Source organism: Nerophis ophidion, linkage group LG13 (assembly GCF_033978795.1).
Source record: "Nerophis ophidion isolate RoL-2023_Sa linkage group LG13, RoL_Noph_v1.0, whole genome shotgun sequence".
Taxonomy (NCBI): Eukaryota; Metazoa; Chordata; class Actinopteri; order Syngnathiformes; family Syngnathidae; genus Nerophis; species Nerophis ophidion.
The window spans coordinates 13,258,513-13,277,030 of record NC_084623.1 but is presented as its reverse complement, the minus strand read 5'-3'; the positions used below and the strand labels follow the sequence as shown (position 1 = coordinate 13,277,030).

General features: G+C 39.9%; 1 protein-coding gene across 5 annotated transcripts in view; it reads right to left on the bottom strand.

Annotated features, from left to right (window-relative positions):
- Positions 1 to 5,299: 5,299 nt before the first annotated feature.
- The window catches only part of LOC133564247 (obscurin-like protein 1), a 93,992-nt gene continuing 80,773 nt past the window's right edge, over positions 5,300 to 18,518 (bottom strand). For all 5 annotated transcript variants that reach the window (XM_061918428.1, XM_061918427.1, XM_061918429.1 and 2 more), the window contains 5 exons: positions 16,296 to 16,408; positions 13,113 to 13,266; positions 7,626 to 7,787; positions 6,514 to 6,618; positions 5,300 to 6,435 (listed from right to left, as the gene is read on the bottom strand). In XM_061918428.1, coding sequence (XP_061774412.1) covers positions 6,149 to 6,435; positions 6,514 to 6,618; positions 7,626 to 7,787; positions 13,113 to 13,266; positions 16,296 to 16,408 — 821 coding nt within the window. In that variant the 3' untranslated portion in view covers positions 5,300 to 6,148. The remainder of the gene's footprint in view (positions 6,436 to 6,513; positions 6,619 to 7,625; positions 7,788 to 13,112; positions 13,267 to 16,295; positions 16,409 to 18,518) is intronic.

Below are 18,518 nucleotides of genomic sequence, written 5' to 3'. Positions count from 1 at the left end.
TCTTTTTCATGGACGCCCCTGCTTATTTCAGCAAGACAACGCCAAGCCCCAATCAGCACGTGTTACAATAGCGTGGCTTTGTAAAAAAAGAATGCGGGTACTTTCCTGGCCCGCCTGCAGTCCAGACCTGTCTCCCATCGAAAATGTGTGGCGCATTATTAAAGCTTAAAATACGACTGAAGCTCTACATAAAACAAGAATGGGAAAGGATTCCACTTTCAAAGTTTCGACAATTAGTTTCCTCAGTTCCCAAACGTTTATTGAGTGTTGTTAAAAGAAAAGGTGATGTAACACAGTGGTGAACATGCCCTTTCCCAACTACTTTGGCACGTGTTGCAACCATGAAATTCTAAGTTAATCATTATTTGCAAAAAAAAAAATCTAGTTTATGAGTTTGAACATCAAATATCTTGTCTTTGTAGTGCATTCAACTGAATATGGGTTGAAAAGGATTTGCCAATCGTTGTATTCGGTTTATATTTACATCTAACACAATTTCCCAACTCATATGGAAACGAGGTTTGTAGATTCCTACTACAACAGGTCTGTCAGCTATGAAAGCCAGAATAGTTTATCATTTCACCCTGCAGGACTGTATATTGTACAATATTGTTGATTGTAGTGCGGACACAGTACCTCTTTATAAGAAATAGAGTAAAAAATCTCCTTCACTTACCCCTTAGATGCATCAAAATGACCCCACGGGTTCTTGTTCTTCAAAGTCTTTAAAACAAAGACTTGTAATATTTTCATATTCCAGGTATATTCCACATGACTACTTGTGTTTGGTGGCCATGTTGGAAAGAGAGTCACATGACTACTTGTGTTTGGTGGCCATGTTGGCAGGAGAGTCACATGAAATTTGACTCACACAAATACCGAAACATACAACACAAAACTTAACCAACCAGTATCATGCACCTGCCATTGTTTTTACATCAATAGAGTCAACCATAAGAATGTAAAATCTTCTAGATGTTACAGTATTTGGAATTACTGCATTAGTTTTATGTCGTCCTACAGTCTTTAGTGCAGGGGTCACCAACGCAGTGCCCGCGGGCACCAGGTCGCCCGTAAGGACCAGATGAGTCGCCCGCTGGCCTGTTCTAAAAATAGCTCAAATAGCAGCACTTACCAGTGAGCTGCCTCTATTTTGTAAATTGTATTTATTTACTAGCAAGCTGGTCTCGCTTTGCTTGACATTTTTAATTCTAAGAGAGAGAAAACTCAAATAGAATTTGAAAATCCAAGAAAATATTTTAAAGACTTGGTCTTCACTTGTTTGAATAAATTCTTTTTTTTTTTTTTTTTTTATAACTTTCAGACAATTTTAGAGAAAAAAATACAACCTTAAAAATGATTTTAGGATTTTTAAACACATATACCTTTTTACCTTTTAAATTCCTTCCTCTTCTTTCCTGACAATTTAAATCAATGTTCAAGTATTTATTTTTTATTGTAAAGAATAATTGATACATTTTAATTTAATTCTTCATTTTAGCTTTTGTTTTTTCGACGAAGAATATTTGTGAAATATGTATTCAAATTTGTGATTAAAATTCAAAAAAATGATTCTGGCAAATCTAGAAAATCTGTAGAATCAAATTTGGATCTTATTTCAAAGTATTTAGAATTTTATTTTAAATTTTTGTTCTGGAAAATCTAGAAGAAATAATGATTTGGTTTTTTTAGAAATATAGCTTGGTCCAATTTGTTATACATTTTAATAAAGTGCAAATTGGATTTTAACCTATTTAAAACATGTCATCAAAATTTTAAAATTAATCTTAATCAGGGAAAATGACTAATGAAGTTCCATAAATTTTTTTTTAAATTTTTTTCCAAAAAGATTCGAATTAGCTAGTTTTTCTCTTCATTTTTTTCGGTTGAATTTCGAATTTTAAAGAGTCGAAATTGAAGATAAACTGTGTTTCAAAATTTAATTTTAATTTTGTTTGTGTTTTCTCCTCTTTTAAACCGTTCAATTAAGTGTTTTTTTTCATAATTTATTCTCTACAAAAAAAAACCTTCCGTAAAAGGTAAAAAAAAATGTACAATGGAATGTCAGACAGCAAGACCCATTTTTTTTTATATATGTAGATTTATTAATTAAAGGTAAATTGAGCGAATTGGCTCTTTTTGGCAATTTATTTAAGTGTGTATCAAACTGGTAGCCCTTCGCATTAGTCAGTACCCAAGAAGTAGCTCTTGGTTTCAAAAAGGTTGGTGACCCCTGCTTTAGCGGATCAGATATTACCCTTTCCTGGGTGGCGATGAGGTGGCGACTTGTCCAGGGTGTACCCCGCCTACTGCCCGAATGCAGCTGAGATAGGCGCCAGCGACCCCAAGCGGTAGAAAAATGGATGGATGGATGGGTGGTGAGACTGCTGACATCAGATGTGTAAGTGGGACATTATTGACAGTCAAAGTTGCATCAGATGTGAAAGATGAAATCAAATGTGTAAGTGGGACATTATTGACAGTCACAGTGGCTCAGTGGCCTTGTGGTTAGAGTGTACTCCCTGTGATTGGTAGATCGTGAGTTCAAATCCTGTCCGAGTCATACCAAAGACTATAAAAATGCGACCTCATTTACTCAGCATCGAGGATTGGAATTGGGGGTTAAATCACCAAAATGATCCTCAAGTGCAGCAACCGCTGCTGCTCACTGCTCCCCTCAGCTCCCTGGGGGTGGAACAAGGGGATGGGTCAAATGCAGAGGGTAATTTCACCATACCTAGTGTGTGTGTGTGACTATCAATGGTACTGGACTTTTTTTTTAATTGACAGTCAAAGTTGCATCAGATGTGAAAGATGACTATAGGTGTATAAGTGGGACAGTATTGACAGTCAAAGTTGCATCAGGTATAAAAGATGACATCAGATGTGTAAGTGGGACATTATTGACAGTCAAAGTTGCATCAGATATAAAAGATGACATCAGATGTGTAAGTGGGACAGTATTGACAGTCAAAGTTGCATCAGATATAAAAGATGACATCAGATGTGTAAGTGGGACATTATTGACAGTCAAAGTTGCATCAGATGTAAAAGATGACATCAGATGTGTAAGTGGGACAGTATTGACAGTCAAAGTTGCATCAGATGTGAAAGATGACTTCAGGTGTGTAAGTGGGACATTATTGACAGTCAAAGTTGCATCAGATGTGAAAGATGACTTCAGGTGTGTGTAAGTGGGACATTATTGACAGTCAAAGTTGCATCATATGTGAAAGATGACTTCAGGTGTGTAAGTGGGACATTATTGACAGTCAAAGTTGCACCAGATGTAAAAGATGACATTAGATGTGTAAGTGGGACATTATTGACAGTAAAAGTTGCATCAGATGTGAAAGATGACTTTAGGTGTGTAAGTGGGACATTATTGACAGTCAAAGTTGCATCTGATGTAAAAGATGACATCAGATAAGTAAGAGGGACAGTCAGAGTTTCAAAGTATTAAAGGTTCTTAGAAGATTCCATAGGAACTGCTTGATGTCACTATTGACCCCACTTGTGGAAGAGTGGGGTAGTGATACAAAAACTTTGTTAAAATTAATGAAAAAATTCATAAAAATGCAAAATGGCCTCATGACACTAACATGTTTTATGAGGAATACATGAAATATAAGAATATCCCAACTCTTGGTTTTAATGGTTTTGAAAATTAACAACCCATTTTATTGCAAAACACATTGTAGTGTAGGTATTGGTAGCTTCATGGAATGCCACATCCTCCACATTTTGCATCTTTCTCCACATCAGCAAACATTGAGCTGTGTTATGTCAGGGAAGGAGAAGCATTGTGTATAGTTTTAATAGCTCATAAGTTAACAGTTCCATTTCAGCACAGCCACGCTACACAAATAAAACCTTTGATAAGGCTGACATCTAGTGGTTTACAAAAGAATAGTCTTGCAGCTATGGAACATAAAGTCCATGCATCACTTTGCTATCCAACGTTTTACCATACCACAAGTAGAAAATTAGGAAAACTTGGAATTATAAAAGTGTATACTTACAATATATATATATGTTTTAAAGTTTTTTAGTATTTTTTTTTTTAATGGTGGCTATGATGATGGAGAACCCTCCGTTTTTCTAACATTGTAAAAATTTGCAGAATAAATATCATATTTCAACATTTCTGTTAACGAAGATTTGCGTCAACCTGTGACTCACAGTCATTTTGATAGTAGGCTAATATTTACATCATGTGTTGCCTTTGTTATAAGGCTTATATTGTTGCGGCACACGCGCAGTCAGCGTCTTCCTCCGCTGCGGGACCACCTAGAGGACCCGCTGACAGCGCCCCCGCTCACGCTGAGCGCAGCACGCCCATCCAGCGACAAGCCTGCGCTCACTCACCAATCTGCTCACCTGGTACTGATGAGGGCAAGCTCAATAAAGGACCAGTGGACCCAAGGATCGGCACAGGAACTAAATTCTCATATGGTGAACCATAAGCGAAGCTTGATGCTCTATTTTTGTTTCCTCTCCGTGGCTTGATGTGTCCTTTGTCTTCTCCCGTGTTTCAGCAGTGTTTTCCTTCCGTTCCCCTGGATTTTCGACTGCCTCCCTCGTTCCTCGACTCCTCGCTCGCCCCTGGGCTCTGACGTCTCTCTCTCGCCCCTGATCCTGCCTCCCCCATGGACTTCCTCGTTCCTTCGCTCTCGTCAACACTTTGGTAACACACACTTCAGTTAATTTACACACTTAGTCTTACACCATACACTCTTGAGTTTTTGTCACACTCCATTATATAGTTCAGTAGTATTGTTTAGTATTCTTATATATACATTGACTATATATATAATACATTTATGAACATTACTGCCATCTGGTGTCCGTTTGCCGTCACTCCCTTTGTTAAACCATAACATATATAAATGTTAGACCCCTGCTCTAACATTTAACAATGTAGAATACAATTTACTTAAATTTAAAGGACAACAATGAATATTCAAAAGAAGAAAGGTCATATGCAGTTCCATTCAATAATTACCATCTTTTTAAACTCCCTTCGTATCCATCCATACCGCTTGTCCCATTTGGGTTCACTGGAGACTATCTCAGCTGCATTCGAGCGGAATATCTCTCCCCTATTCCTTTCTCCTACGGCGTAATTATGCAAATGAGGCGATGATGTCATTTAGCGACTTTTAGGACGGCCAATAGCTACTTTCCTTATTGAGGAGTTGGCAACACTGGCCATGAAATTGTAAAATAAATATGTATTAGGGGGATGGCATATATTTCTAGAATGACTCTTTTCATCAAAAATGTTGGAACAATGAGATTGTATAAAAAAAAGTATTTATTTTTTGTCAATAAACCACTTGTTACACTTCCTCCAAATTGGCGTATCAGCGTTTGGGGACGTTCCAAACTCCCATCCGCCCACGAAATGAAAGAAAATACAGTGAAGCCAACATATTTTACATTCGACTTAACATTGTACTGAAATGTGTGTAAATATTTGGCTCTTCATAATATAATAATGCAATTTAATTTTTCCACGATGACATAGTGGCCCGTGTAAAAGGCTGTTAGGCTCTTTATATACGGTATGCACATATTTGTATCAATGTATATAAGACAACTACTGAGTTCATGTTAAATGTCTAAAGAAGGCGGGGCAATGTTATTTCTAACAGTATGTTCGTCCCAGTTTCAAAGTCGGTAGCAAACATGGCGTCCTGTTCTCACGTGAAGAGCTTTTGACCAATCATAGAGAGTTTGGTCAGAGGATCTCCTAAATGATTGGTCCAAAAGCCCCTAATGTGACTATAGGCGTCATGTTAGCTACTAACTTTAAATCTGAGTTGACCATACTCGCTCTACACGGCTCTGATTTCTAACTTTGACCACGTTATTTTCATATTTCATGTGTTACTTCAACAGAGAAAGCAATGCTGTGTTATTTGGAGGAATTCAGAGTACACCAGTATAGTACAGTAACAACTATTTCAACATGCACAGGCCCCTTCGGTAGGTACACCCACACAATGCCAAAAATACTCTTTAAAGGAACTAAATAAAGAAACAAATATATTACAGACATATGTCAGTATTCTATAGTGCAGTTACACTGTGTATGTATATATATATATATATATATATATATATATATATATATATACATCAATTAATCATGATTAGTCTTACGTTCCACGGTAAGTTTTGCAGAACATGTATATTCCCCGACCTGCATACTGTAGGTGCCTTCGTCAGCTACCGCCACCTGTTGGATGATTAGCTTGCGATAGCCTCCCTCGCTGCTGATCTCGAAGCGTTCCGAAGGCAAGATGACGTTACTCCCTTTGTACCATCGAATACTACATCTCGGGTTGGACACGGTGCAGTCCAAGACCACTCGGCTCGTCTCCGGAACGGTCTTATCCTGCAGGGGTTTCACAATGCTGACGGGAATCTCTGGAAAAAGACGGCGCTGCGTTTAGACATTTTGAAGCTACAAAAGCTGGGGTAGGACTGAGAGTTGTATTGTTTTACCTGTTACTTTCAGCTGAGCCACAGAGTGCACATGTCTGGCCACAAATTTAATCTCACCACAGTCCTCGGGCCGCACATTGCACATTAGGAGAAAGTGTTTGGTCCCTGAAAACATACAATAATCACTTGTACTGTTAGTAATTAACCCTATCACAGACGTGATGACACAAAAATGCCCAATGGTGGTTCCCAGATTTCATGGACCAATCGCGTATAGCTTCACAAGGCATATCAAATGTGGTGTTACTCCTATTTCCTTGATGACAATTTTACATCATATTGTTCGAAGGAAACAATTGAGATATATTGGTAAATAGGCTATTGTTTATTTATTCAGCTTTTTTCTGTTTCCCTCACCCTAACTCTAACCAACTCCTAACTTGGACAACCATTCTTTAGATCATGCCAGGGTAATTAGTTTGACTTGAGGGGCTAACTTTTACGAAAAAAGGGTGCTGTGGGCTATATCTGATTTTTAGGAACACGAATACAAAGCCTCACAATAATGTCTGATTGAATGCTAAAAACGTGGACAGACCGCCTGAAAAAACAGACAGTTTTTTGTTTTTTTTACTGAATGAGAATGTACATGTAGATAAAGAATGTGGGATTTACAATATTAACTATGAACGATAAAACATTGAATATTGACAACACATGAACATCACACACCCTCTTGATCGAAATATTTTACAATCAAGCGAAACGCAACGAAAATGCAACAAACACAGCAAAATATGAACACAAATGGTAAAAAAGCCACACCTACAATCTGATACATCTGATACATCACTAAGCTTTAGAACTTTCTTGTAAAAATCTCCTTCCGCGTCTGTCTCTGAAACCCTCATTTCAAGCTGGCCGCTCTGGAAACACTCTGTGGAAACGCTCCCCGCCCGCACTGCTTGGTGCCTCGTCTGAGCTGCTGTGACTGTAACTAATTAGATTACCATAGTAACTAGTATATCATGCAAAAGCACAGATTCTAACCATTGAAATACTTTGTATAGTTCAAAGACTTATGGTCATTAGAAAACATCACTGCACATCATAATGGCAGCTACAGTTTCCATCTTAAAGATCTAAAATAATGAACCAAAATGTACACAAACCTTCCTGGCGGATCTTGATGGTACTAGTTTGTTGTATCATCTCCCTGTTCTTGTACCATTCCCCCGGCACATCATCCAGAGAGATCTCACATACAAATACAGCATTCTGATCTTCCAGGATGCTGACGTCCTCCAGGGCTTGCAGGATCTCCAGCTCTCGTTCTGTCAATACATATGTCGAACACTCATTTACGGTTATAATGAAAATGTGTGGTTCCTGTTCAATTCCCTGAAATGCATGTGCTATATTTGCAGTTTGCAAACCACAATAGCCCTTGACTTACACATGACTGATCAGCGTTACTGTGATGATTGTAAATTCCCAGCAGATGGCAGTGTTGGGCTGCATTGCAACGTTCAAGTTTTGTTAGCATTGACACAACACACCCAAGTGTACCGTATTTTTCGGATTATAAATCACAGTTTTTTTCATAGTCTGGCCGGGGGTGCGACATATACTCGGGAGCGACTTATATGTGAAATTATATACACATTACCGTAAAATATTAAATAATATTATTTATCTCATTCGCAGAAGAGACGAAGAAAATGTCAGCAATCGTCACACACGTCAGCAACCGTCACACACACGTCAACCAATAAGAATTCGGCGGGGGAGGGTCATGGCAGAAGTGCATTGTGGGTCATGGAATGCTAACTGCTATATGCTACTGCCGTAGCTATTAAAATGGATAATTTCAATGTTGGCGGTAACTTATAAAAACTGAGAAGGGCTGAACAAAAATGGCACTGAAAATGAGATCATGTACTGCAGATTACAAGCTGGACATAGTGAAATATGCAGCAGAAAACGACAAGAGGAAGCGGCGCATACCTTTTGGAGTTGGCAGAGTTGTTTAGAAGCGACATCGAGGAAGAAGATTTCATGGGGTTTATCGATTAGGAGTGGCAGATTGTTTGGTAAACGTATAGCATGTTCTATACGTTATAGTTATTTGAATGACTCTTACCATAATATGTTACGTAAACATACCAGGCACCTTCTCAGTTGGTTATTTATGCGTTGGTTATTCAGCCTGTTGTTCACTATTCTTTATTTATTTCAAATTGCCTTTCAAATGTCTATTCTTGGTGATGGATTTTATCAAATAAATTTCCCCCAAAAATGCGACGTATATATGTTTTTTTCCTTCTTTATGATACATTTTCGGCCGGTGCGACATATACTCGATTTATAATCCGAAAAAACGGTATATTGTTTGTAAATACTTTTTGAAAACATCGTTCTAACAAAACATTGCATTTAGAAGAAAGTTTCACTCAAAGTTGACTTCAATAACTTGCAAAAATGTACCTTTAATCATATGAGTTTGGAACGCAATATTTGGCGGCAATGTCAACTACTACTTTAATTAAATTTCTATCTCTGTCTAGGCGAGGACTCGAACTCGCTTTTCCACGGCAGATGGAGCTGCTGGCAGCACGCTTGGACATGCCCCTGCTCGAGCTGGGCGCAGCACGCCCACACAGCGACAAGGCTGCAGACAATTGATCATCAGCACACCTGGTCTTGACAAGAGGGATTGGCCTAAAAGCCAGCGGACCCAAGACACTTTCACCAGAACGTCGCCAAGCTCCCTGAGTAAGCATCACGTCTGGCACCCCTCCCTCGTTTCTTGCTCGCCGTCTTTGTGTTCTTCCTCGCTCCCGTTTTGATGTCCTTTGTGTCTTCCTCAGTGTCTTCCCAGTTGCCTGTGATCGTGTCTCGCCTCACGACTTCCTTCCGGATCTCTGCTTGCCTCCTTCGATCCACGACCCCTGCTTTGACACGGACATCGTTGCCTCTCTCCAGCCCCCGACTGCTTGCTTCCCCGCTGACTGCCTCTTCGCCTTGTCCCTTGGATTCGGCACGCGCCGACAACATCCTCTGGTAAAAATCACATTAATTCCACACATCGTCCGCACCCATTCACTTGTAGTAGCATACACACCCCACACATTCATCAAAGGTTTAAATAAACCTGGTAAACTGCAGTTCCGCCTTGGTGTTGCCTCCTTCCCTTTGACACATACACAACAATCTCATCCATAATCACCTCTATATATCTGTGTTGTTGAATTTGTTTGTTGGTCTTTGTTGATGGCGAAATTTAATCGGTCAACAAGCTCATTGATTTGCAATTTACATCAGAGGTTGTACCTTCACCATTTATGGTGGGAAGTGGGTATGTAGTGGGATATGAGGCGGACCTTGCATATTGCAGGTGAAGAGTGTACGCAGGTTTGGGAATGCATGTTGTTAATTAGTCTGAATAATTTTGTGCATTCACTATTTTCGGGTTACGTGTGTGGACAAGTATTCCAATGCACATTTTTATAAATCAAACATCTGATGTATTATTATGTCAATATGTTCATGTCCTTTGAATTGGACTGGTCAGAGGTCACTTGTAAAAAAAACACACCTGCAGATAGCAGAATGCCATTATAGCCCATGTACTGTAAACTACATCTGATGCTTGAAATATATTGATACAGTACATTAGTACATCACTTTCGCCCCATTTTTCGTTTTTTGACATTTGCCTCTTATGGCATAAAGTTAAAGTAGTCTGTCAACATGCCTTTGGGTGTTTTACTGTGTCTCTGGATATTAATCTTGGTTTCTATGGCTGTTGGATCAGACAGTATTTACGGGGGGCGATTTATATTGCATCCAATTATGCTCTGAAGCTCAAAGAGTTTCATTAGGTCTTCTTGTCGAACAGTCAGACGCGTTGTCTGACTGGAAGAAACTGAAAAGTACATCTGTAAGATGCCAATAGTCATTAAGTCAAACTAGAACCTGAACAAAGTTGTTTCTGGTGAAGGCACGATACACCGGCAAGAAATCTGCGTTCAAAGGACTCCGGCTTATTAGTGATTCCCAAAGCCCAAAAAAAGTCTGCGGGCTATAGAGCTTTTTCATTTCGGGCTCCAGTACTCTGGAATGCCTTCCCGGTAACAGTTCGAGATGCCACCTCAGTAGAAGCATTTAAGTCTCACCTTAAAACTCATTTGTATACTCTAGCCTTTAAATAGACTCCCTTTTTAGACCAGTTGATCTGCCGTTTCTTTTATTTTTCTTCTATGTCCCACTCTCCCTTGTGGAAGGGGTCCGGTCCGATCCGGTGGCCATGTACTGCTTGCCTGTGTATCGGCTGGGGACATCTCTGCGCTGCTGATCCGCCTCCGCTTGGGATGGTTTCCTGCTGGCTCCGCCGTGAACGGGACTCTCGCTGCTGTGTTGGATCCGCTTTGGACTAGACTCTCGCGACTGTGTTGGATCCATTATAGATTGAACTTTCACAGTATCATGTTAGACCCGCTCGACATCCATTGCTTTCCTCCTCTCCAAGGTTCTCATAGTCATCATTGTCACCGATGTCCCACTGGGTGTGAGTTTTCCTTGCCCTTATGTGGGCCTACCGAGGATGTCGTAGTGGTTTGTGCAGCCCTTTGAGACACTAGTGATTTAGGGCTATATAAGTAAACATTGATTGATTGATTGATTGAACTATCCAGGGAAGCTCTGGTCCTACAGTATTCTTCTTGATTATCAGAAATCAAGATATTCAGGTTTCCCCTCTTTTTAGCCTCCCGGCAGCCTTTTGGCCGATGGAGACCGGCTGCTGGGTCTCTGCCACACCAGAGTCCATTTGGAGAGACTGGAGGAGATGCAGATGAAGAGACAGGGCTGCGGAGCTAGCATTGAGCACCAGGACGGACAGGCTTCACAGTGTCTTGGCTGAATGAGCAGGTATCGGACACTTGAGTTTTCTAAGACGCATCCTCGCTCATCCATGCGGACTGGATACTGGCCGAGTTAGTGAGCGGCCGAGAGTGGAGTCGGCTCTTTTAGTTGCTTTGTTGGGTCTGCTCCTGTCTCTGGCCATGCGCCCTCCACCCCAGCAGACGATGGCGTGGTACACCGCAGAGTCCAACACAGTGTATATGTTTCTTTTACTTTTTATTCATAGCTGTATGTATGGAATACAGAGCACTGGTGGAGGACTTTGTCACATGGTGTGGAAAGAACCACCTCCAGCTCAATATGACGAAGACCAAGGAGCTGGTTGTGGACCTGGGAAGGAGGAGGAGTACTCCGGCAATCCCTGTTTCGATCAGGGGGGTCGATGTGGACATGGTTGAGGATTATAAATACCTCGGAGTACACATCGACAACAAGCTGAATGGGTCAAAACACGCTGAGGCCCTCTACAAGAAGGGACAGAGCCGCCTCTACTTCCTCAGGAGGCTAGGCTCCTTCAACGTCTGTACAAAGATGTTGAAGATGTTCTACGAGTCGGTGGTGGCGGGCGCCTTCTTGTACGCCGTAGCCTGCTGGGGCGGCGGGCTGAGAGCGAGGGACGCTAACAGACTGGACAAGCTGGTAGAGAAGGCCAGTAACGTGGTGGGAGTGAAGCTGGACTCTGGCGGTGGTGTCAGAGAGGAGAAATCTAGCAAAACTCCTCGCTATTATGGACAACACCAACCACCCACTACACTCGGACTTTGCGGAGAGAATGAGCATGTTCAGTGGAAGGCTCAGACTCCCAAAATGTAACACGGAAAAACACAGGCGGTCCTTCATACCGACAGCCATCAGACTGTATAATGTATATGTTCCTTCTTAACTGCACTTAAATGTAGAACATATGTAGAATATATTTATATTATTGTGAGCGAACTGTGGTGCTGAATTTCCCCCAGGGATCAATAAAGTACTTTCTATTCTATTCTATTCTATTCTATTCTATTCTATTGTATGTAGAAGTGGCTGGTTGCATCAGCTCTGCTCCTTTAATGTCTTTAATGTCCTTTGATGTTTGATGCTCTTACATGTGTGTTTACCTGTAGCTCAGCTTTTCTGTAAGTTGGCAGACCCGTCAGCGATCCTGTTTCTGTCTCCCTGTAATGTTTGTCTGATCTTGAATGGGATTGTGCTGAAAATGTTTATTTCCCTTCTGGGATTAATAAAATATTTCTGATTTTGTTATACTTTCGAGTCCGTTGGTGTTTGTTGAATTTACATCGGCAGTTTTTTTAAGAAATAGTGTTATTGTTAGTGTGTAATGATGGGTTGGTAGATGTTAACATTGTCACCTCACGAGGAGATGGTTCTGTTTAATCCACCCTTCTGTGTAGAGTTCACAAGTGTAAACTCATTGCCTGCATGTTCTAAGTTAATCCTCAGAACCAAAACAAGCAAGTTGGTTAATTTTAGACAACATGCTCTATGTCGAGGGTGAAGTGTGAAAGGGAAGGCTGTCATCATTTTATAATGGCCCCATCATTGCCTGGTACTGTATTATTTCTGGGTTTTAACCTTGTCTCTCAGATTTATCAACTGGAATAGGCTCTTGCCTGCACAGGAGAAGCGATATAGATCCTGGAGGGATGGAGATTGGTTTCCAATTTTTTGTAAATCAACCGGATACCTTCTTGACAATACCTAATTGGTTATTTAACAACAGCAGGCTTTACCATAGACCTCCACTGTGCAGCATGTCGTCACGTCTCCGGTGTCACAGGTGTACACGCCAGAATCACAGACATGGCATTTTGTAATCTGAAGAAATCGCTTCCGTCCAACTGAATAAATGCGTACGTTTTTGCCGGGCTTCACCTCGCTGCCATTCTGAAGAAGAAAACAAAACAACAGTTAATAAAATGAAATGGAATTGTTCACCAACAACTTCAGGGCATATGTGACTGAACAGCGATGACTTTGTAGAATAACCCTAATGACTTTTTTTTTCATTGCTCCAATTTAACTCATCTTGAGGGATACGACATGATTTGATTCAAGAACTTTAAATATCAAAACAGTAACTTTTTTCTTATTTTTATTTTTTTATCCAAAACTGCAGCCCATTGACTGTGTGAAATAAACATATGGTTAGCAAACAATAGAACTTAATTCATTTATGGGTTTATTTCTGGCAGAAAAAAATCGAGGATAAGTATATGGAAACAAGTTGATTCTAAATACAATTTCAATTTCTCAAAAATAAAAGCAGTTCTATAACATTGACCTAAACCTTTTCTCCGTTTCTATAGGTAGTAAATAATAATAACCATCTTGTACTGTGTTCAAGTTAAATTGGAAATAGTTAAACCTGGTAGGTTTCTTTCTGGCACTCATCAAAGGCAGACACTTTTCCATTCCCCTCTCCCTGATCTTTCCTGCTTGCTCTTTTGTTTTGTCTTGTCTTAACTTTCTTCTATCGTCTTTTTGCACTGCTCTCTAAAATATTCCCTGGAGGACAGTGCAGCGAAGACGCAACAAACTCCTGCCCTGTCCACACCTTTGACACACAATGTATGTTTGCATACTGTTGTGCGTTGGGAAAGGTTTTTTTCCTGGTCTCTAACAAAAAAATACTTTGTTGTACTTTTTAAGCGCAATGACAATAAAGTGATGTCCTATCCTATCCTATTCTGAAAAATACAAAACCTAAATACGTCCACCCCATTAAAAAAACACCATAATGTGGGCCAGTCAATATAAATGTGTAGTTATTACAAATTCATATTACTAACCCACAAAAGTAGGCCAAATAGCATGCTGGCAAAAGCTGAGGGTTTTCACACAGCTCTACTCCTGCAGGAATGCTGCAAGAAATAATGGGGCATTTGGCATTTAGTCAGTAACCTATCAAGGACATCCGTTTTGCCAAAAGCCAAAGTGTTTAGCTGGACCACAAATGTGGGCTGCGAATTGTAAGTCGAGGAACGGTCTTACCTCCTTGTAGCTGTTTTGGACTCTTATTTGCTTTTTCCCTGTGTGTGGTAGTTTGGGTCCTGTCATGTGCTTTTATTTTGTAAGTTTCACATCCTCGTGCCGTGCCGCCTGATTAGCAACTGAAACACACCTTTGCCCGGTTGCCAATCCGTCTCCTATTTGTTATGCCTAATCCTCTGCTGTGCGAAAGCTCTGTTTTTCCTTTTGTTGCTGTTTGATCAGTACGAGAAGATCTGTCTTGTCCTTCTCTTTTTGCACTCGCCTTCTTGTGTTCCGATCTCTCACTCGCTCCTGAGTGTGTTTCTTTAGTTTATTAAATAGTTTTATTTTAGTTACCATCGTGCTTCAACTTGGGGTCACATCATTAAAGATGCCTCCATACTCCTGACAAATGGTTTGCATTTAATTAGTATTAAACATGCTAAACAAGAAAATTGATATGAACCTTATAATACTGGCACTGCAAATTATTTATATCTACAGAAAATAGTAGGGGGTTTTCTAAGTGGGAGTTAGGCTGCCAGTAGGAGGTGCCAGAGGACTTCAGCAGAGACACAAAAACTTGAGGAAAAATGAAGAACATACCCTGCACAGTCCCTTCAGTTACCGTAGTTTACGGACTATAAGGCACACCTAAAATCATTTTTTTCCCCAAAACTCGACAGTGTGCCTTATAATTCGGTGCGCCTAATGTACGGAATAATTCTGATTTTGCTTACCGACCTCGAAACAATTTTATTTGGTACATTGTGTAATGATAAGTGTGACCAGTAGATGGCTGTCAAACATAAGCGATATGTGTAGACTGCACTATGATGGCAATATGACTCAAGTAAACAACACCAACATTTTATACGTTCCGTCTATAACTTGTTTTAGTACGACTTTGGTAAGCTATGAAGCCGCACCGCTTGATGGATTGTCGGCGCATTAAACATTTGAGTATTATTATGGTGTGTGTATAAGGTAAGAAATATTATCTGGTGTTTTGAATCGCAATATTATGTAAACGCAACTTTTCTCACGTTCTGGTACCTGCTGATCTGTATTTGGGATCTGCATAAATCCTGAAAAATTGCGCACGTCTGCCTTTGATGTCCGTGGCGACTCCGTAGTCGATAAGCTTCTTCTTTTTCTCTATCATCTTGTTATGGGACATCATCCTCCGCTGTTGCCATTTGTAATATAAAGTAATGTAAAGGTCTTACTTATATCTGTCAGTAAACTCGCCATGAAAATGCTAAACAAATACCGGTGTAGTGAGATTACATTATTCACCCAAGCGACTTTAGTTAGAGAATTCCGGTTGGACGTTTTTTCACGGGACACATTTCCTTGTTGTTGTTTCCGGATGAGGAGATGCTGCTCTGTTATTGATTTAAGTAAAGTCTGAATGTCATTAAAACAGTTTGCTCCATCTTACCTTTACATGTTATGTAGACCACAAGAAAGTGTTATCAATTTAGCAAAAAATAGATAATAATATGACACCTTTAATGCGCCCTATAATCCGGTGCACCTTATATATGAAAAAACATCAACAATAGACCATTCATCGACAGTGCGATTTATAATCCGGTGCGCCCTGTGGTACGGAAAATACAATACTTGTCAATATGCCCAATCCAAAGTAAATCAAATTCCGGTGTGAAAAGAGACCTTCACAAAATATGCTTTAGAAAATATTTTTGTAATAAGAAGGGCAGACCCCAAGTGCATTTTATAATATATGTGTGGCAGAGTGAGCCTGCCCACTGTGCCACACTTTGATAACCTGCAATACCTTTGCAAACATGATTTGATGTTGAGAAATGTCCACCAGAAGGGACAACTTGCTAAGGAGTTAATCAATGAAGTTTGATCTAGGACTAAAAATGGATACGTAATTTAACAATTATTTACGCTCCTAAGTATGGACTTGCCTTCATCCATTTCACGTCCACATTGTGCCTTGAAAGCTCACACTCGATGGAGAGTGTTGATGCCGCAGGGAATTTCTGGTCCTCTAGTTTTCTCAAAATTGTCACTGGATGCTCTGGCAGGGAAAAGACAGGTAAAGTGAGGCAAATGAAAATAATTGATGTTTTTTGTCCTCCACAAATTCAAAAATGAAAAATGTTCAACTCTGCTGGTCGACAGGGGTGGACAATGCTAAAGCTTAACCTATTTTACTATAACACTCTATAAGGTTACTATAGACCCAAACCTGGGGGAACTTGGGAGAAACGTGGAACACTGCTAAAGCTTAACCTATTTTCTTATAACAATCTATAAGGTTACTATACATAAGGTCTGTATGGTTCGCTTCCCCTTTGGTCCGGATGACACAATGCGAAATATTTTCAAAAACAATTTGAAATGTGGACTCGTCAGACCACAAAACACTTTTCCACTTTGCATCAGTCCATCTTAGATGATCCCTGGCCCAGAGAAGCCGGTGGCGTTTCTGGATGTTGTTGATAAATGGCTTTCGCTTTGCATACTAGAGCTTTAACTTGCACTTAAAAATGTAGCGACGAACTGTATTTAGTGACACGGATTTTCTGAAGTGTTCCTGAGCCCATGTGGTGATATCCTTTAGAGATTGATGCCGGTTTTGATACAGTGCCGTCTGAGGGATCGAAGGTCACGGTCATTCAATGTTGGTTTCCCGCTATGCCGCTTACGTGGAGTGATTTCTGCAGATTCTCTGAACCATTTGATGATATTATGGACCGTCGATGTTGAAATCCCTAAATTTCTTGTAATTGCATATGGGGAAATGTTGTTCTTAAACTGTTTGACTATTTGCTCACGCAGTTGTGGACAAAGGGGTGTACCTCGCCCCATTCTTTATTGTGAAAGACTGAGCATTTTTTGGGAAGCTGTTTTTATACCCAATCATGGCACCCACCTGTTCCCAATCAGCCTGCACACCTGTGGGATGTTCCATATAAGTGTTTGATGAGCATTCCTCAACTTTATCAGTATTAATTGCCACCTTTTTCCAACTTCTTTGTCACGTGTTGCTGGGATCAAATTCTAAAGTTAATGATTATTTGCAACAAAAAAAATGTTTATCAGTTTGAACATCAAATATGTTGTCTTTGTAGCATATTCAACTGAATATGGGTTGAAAATGATTTGCAAATCCTTGTATTCCGTTTATATTTACATCTAACACAATTTCCCAACTCATATGGAAACAGGGTTCGTATAACAATCTATAAGGTTACTATAGACCCCCATCCCTCCCACCACCACCACCACCGCAGACACACACTATCTGCTTTCCTTTGTAGTTCACGTATTCATTCACATTTATGTATTGTTGTATTGTATTACTGAAGTTATTATTGCTCATCAATAGTTTTTTTATTGGAATTTGTATTGCTCCATTTGTAGTGCAATAATGCTCATTGACAGTGATGTGTTATTAATATCTACTTCATTAACTGGTTTGTTGTTAGAATTTTCATTATTAAATTTGAATATATTGTATTTGATGATGTTGCTGTTTTTGTCGTAGTTGTCCTTCTGTCTCTTCCCCTTTCATCTGCGCAATTTCTATCCGTCTTCTTTCTATCCCCTCCTGGCTGTGCCAAACATTAATATTAATTAATTCAATAAAGTAAAATACAAATAAGGCAACAAGAGCAGTATCCCACACTTCTATTTTGAAAAATAAATCTTTATAGCATATCAACATCAACAATATGATTTGCCTAAGTGTCTGGATTATTGCAGTTGAAACTAATTTATGCATTACAGCAACCATTGCTTGTATTGATCAAAAGTTGAGTATGGCAGAGGTAGACTGTATGCCAGGGTTATTCAACTAGCATCCCGTGTGCCAAATCTGGCCCGAAAATGACACCATATCAGCCCCTGACTTTTACTCAAAACTTGGTAGACAAATATTTTTGCATCAAATTCCTAAAAACTCTAGACTCCCTTCATGTATAGAGGAACTTGGGTCACTTTAAACACATTGGCAGATCTTTGGATTGATATTTTAACTTTTCTAGCAAACATATACAGTAACACGGGGCGGTATAGCTCGGTTGGTAGAGTGGCCATGCCAGCAACTTGAGGGTTGCAGGTTCGATTCCCGCTTCCGCCATCCTAGTCACTGCCGTTGTGTCCTTGGGCAAGACACTTTACCC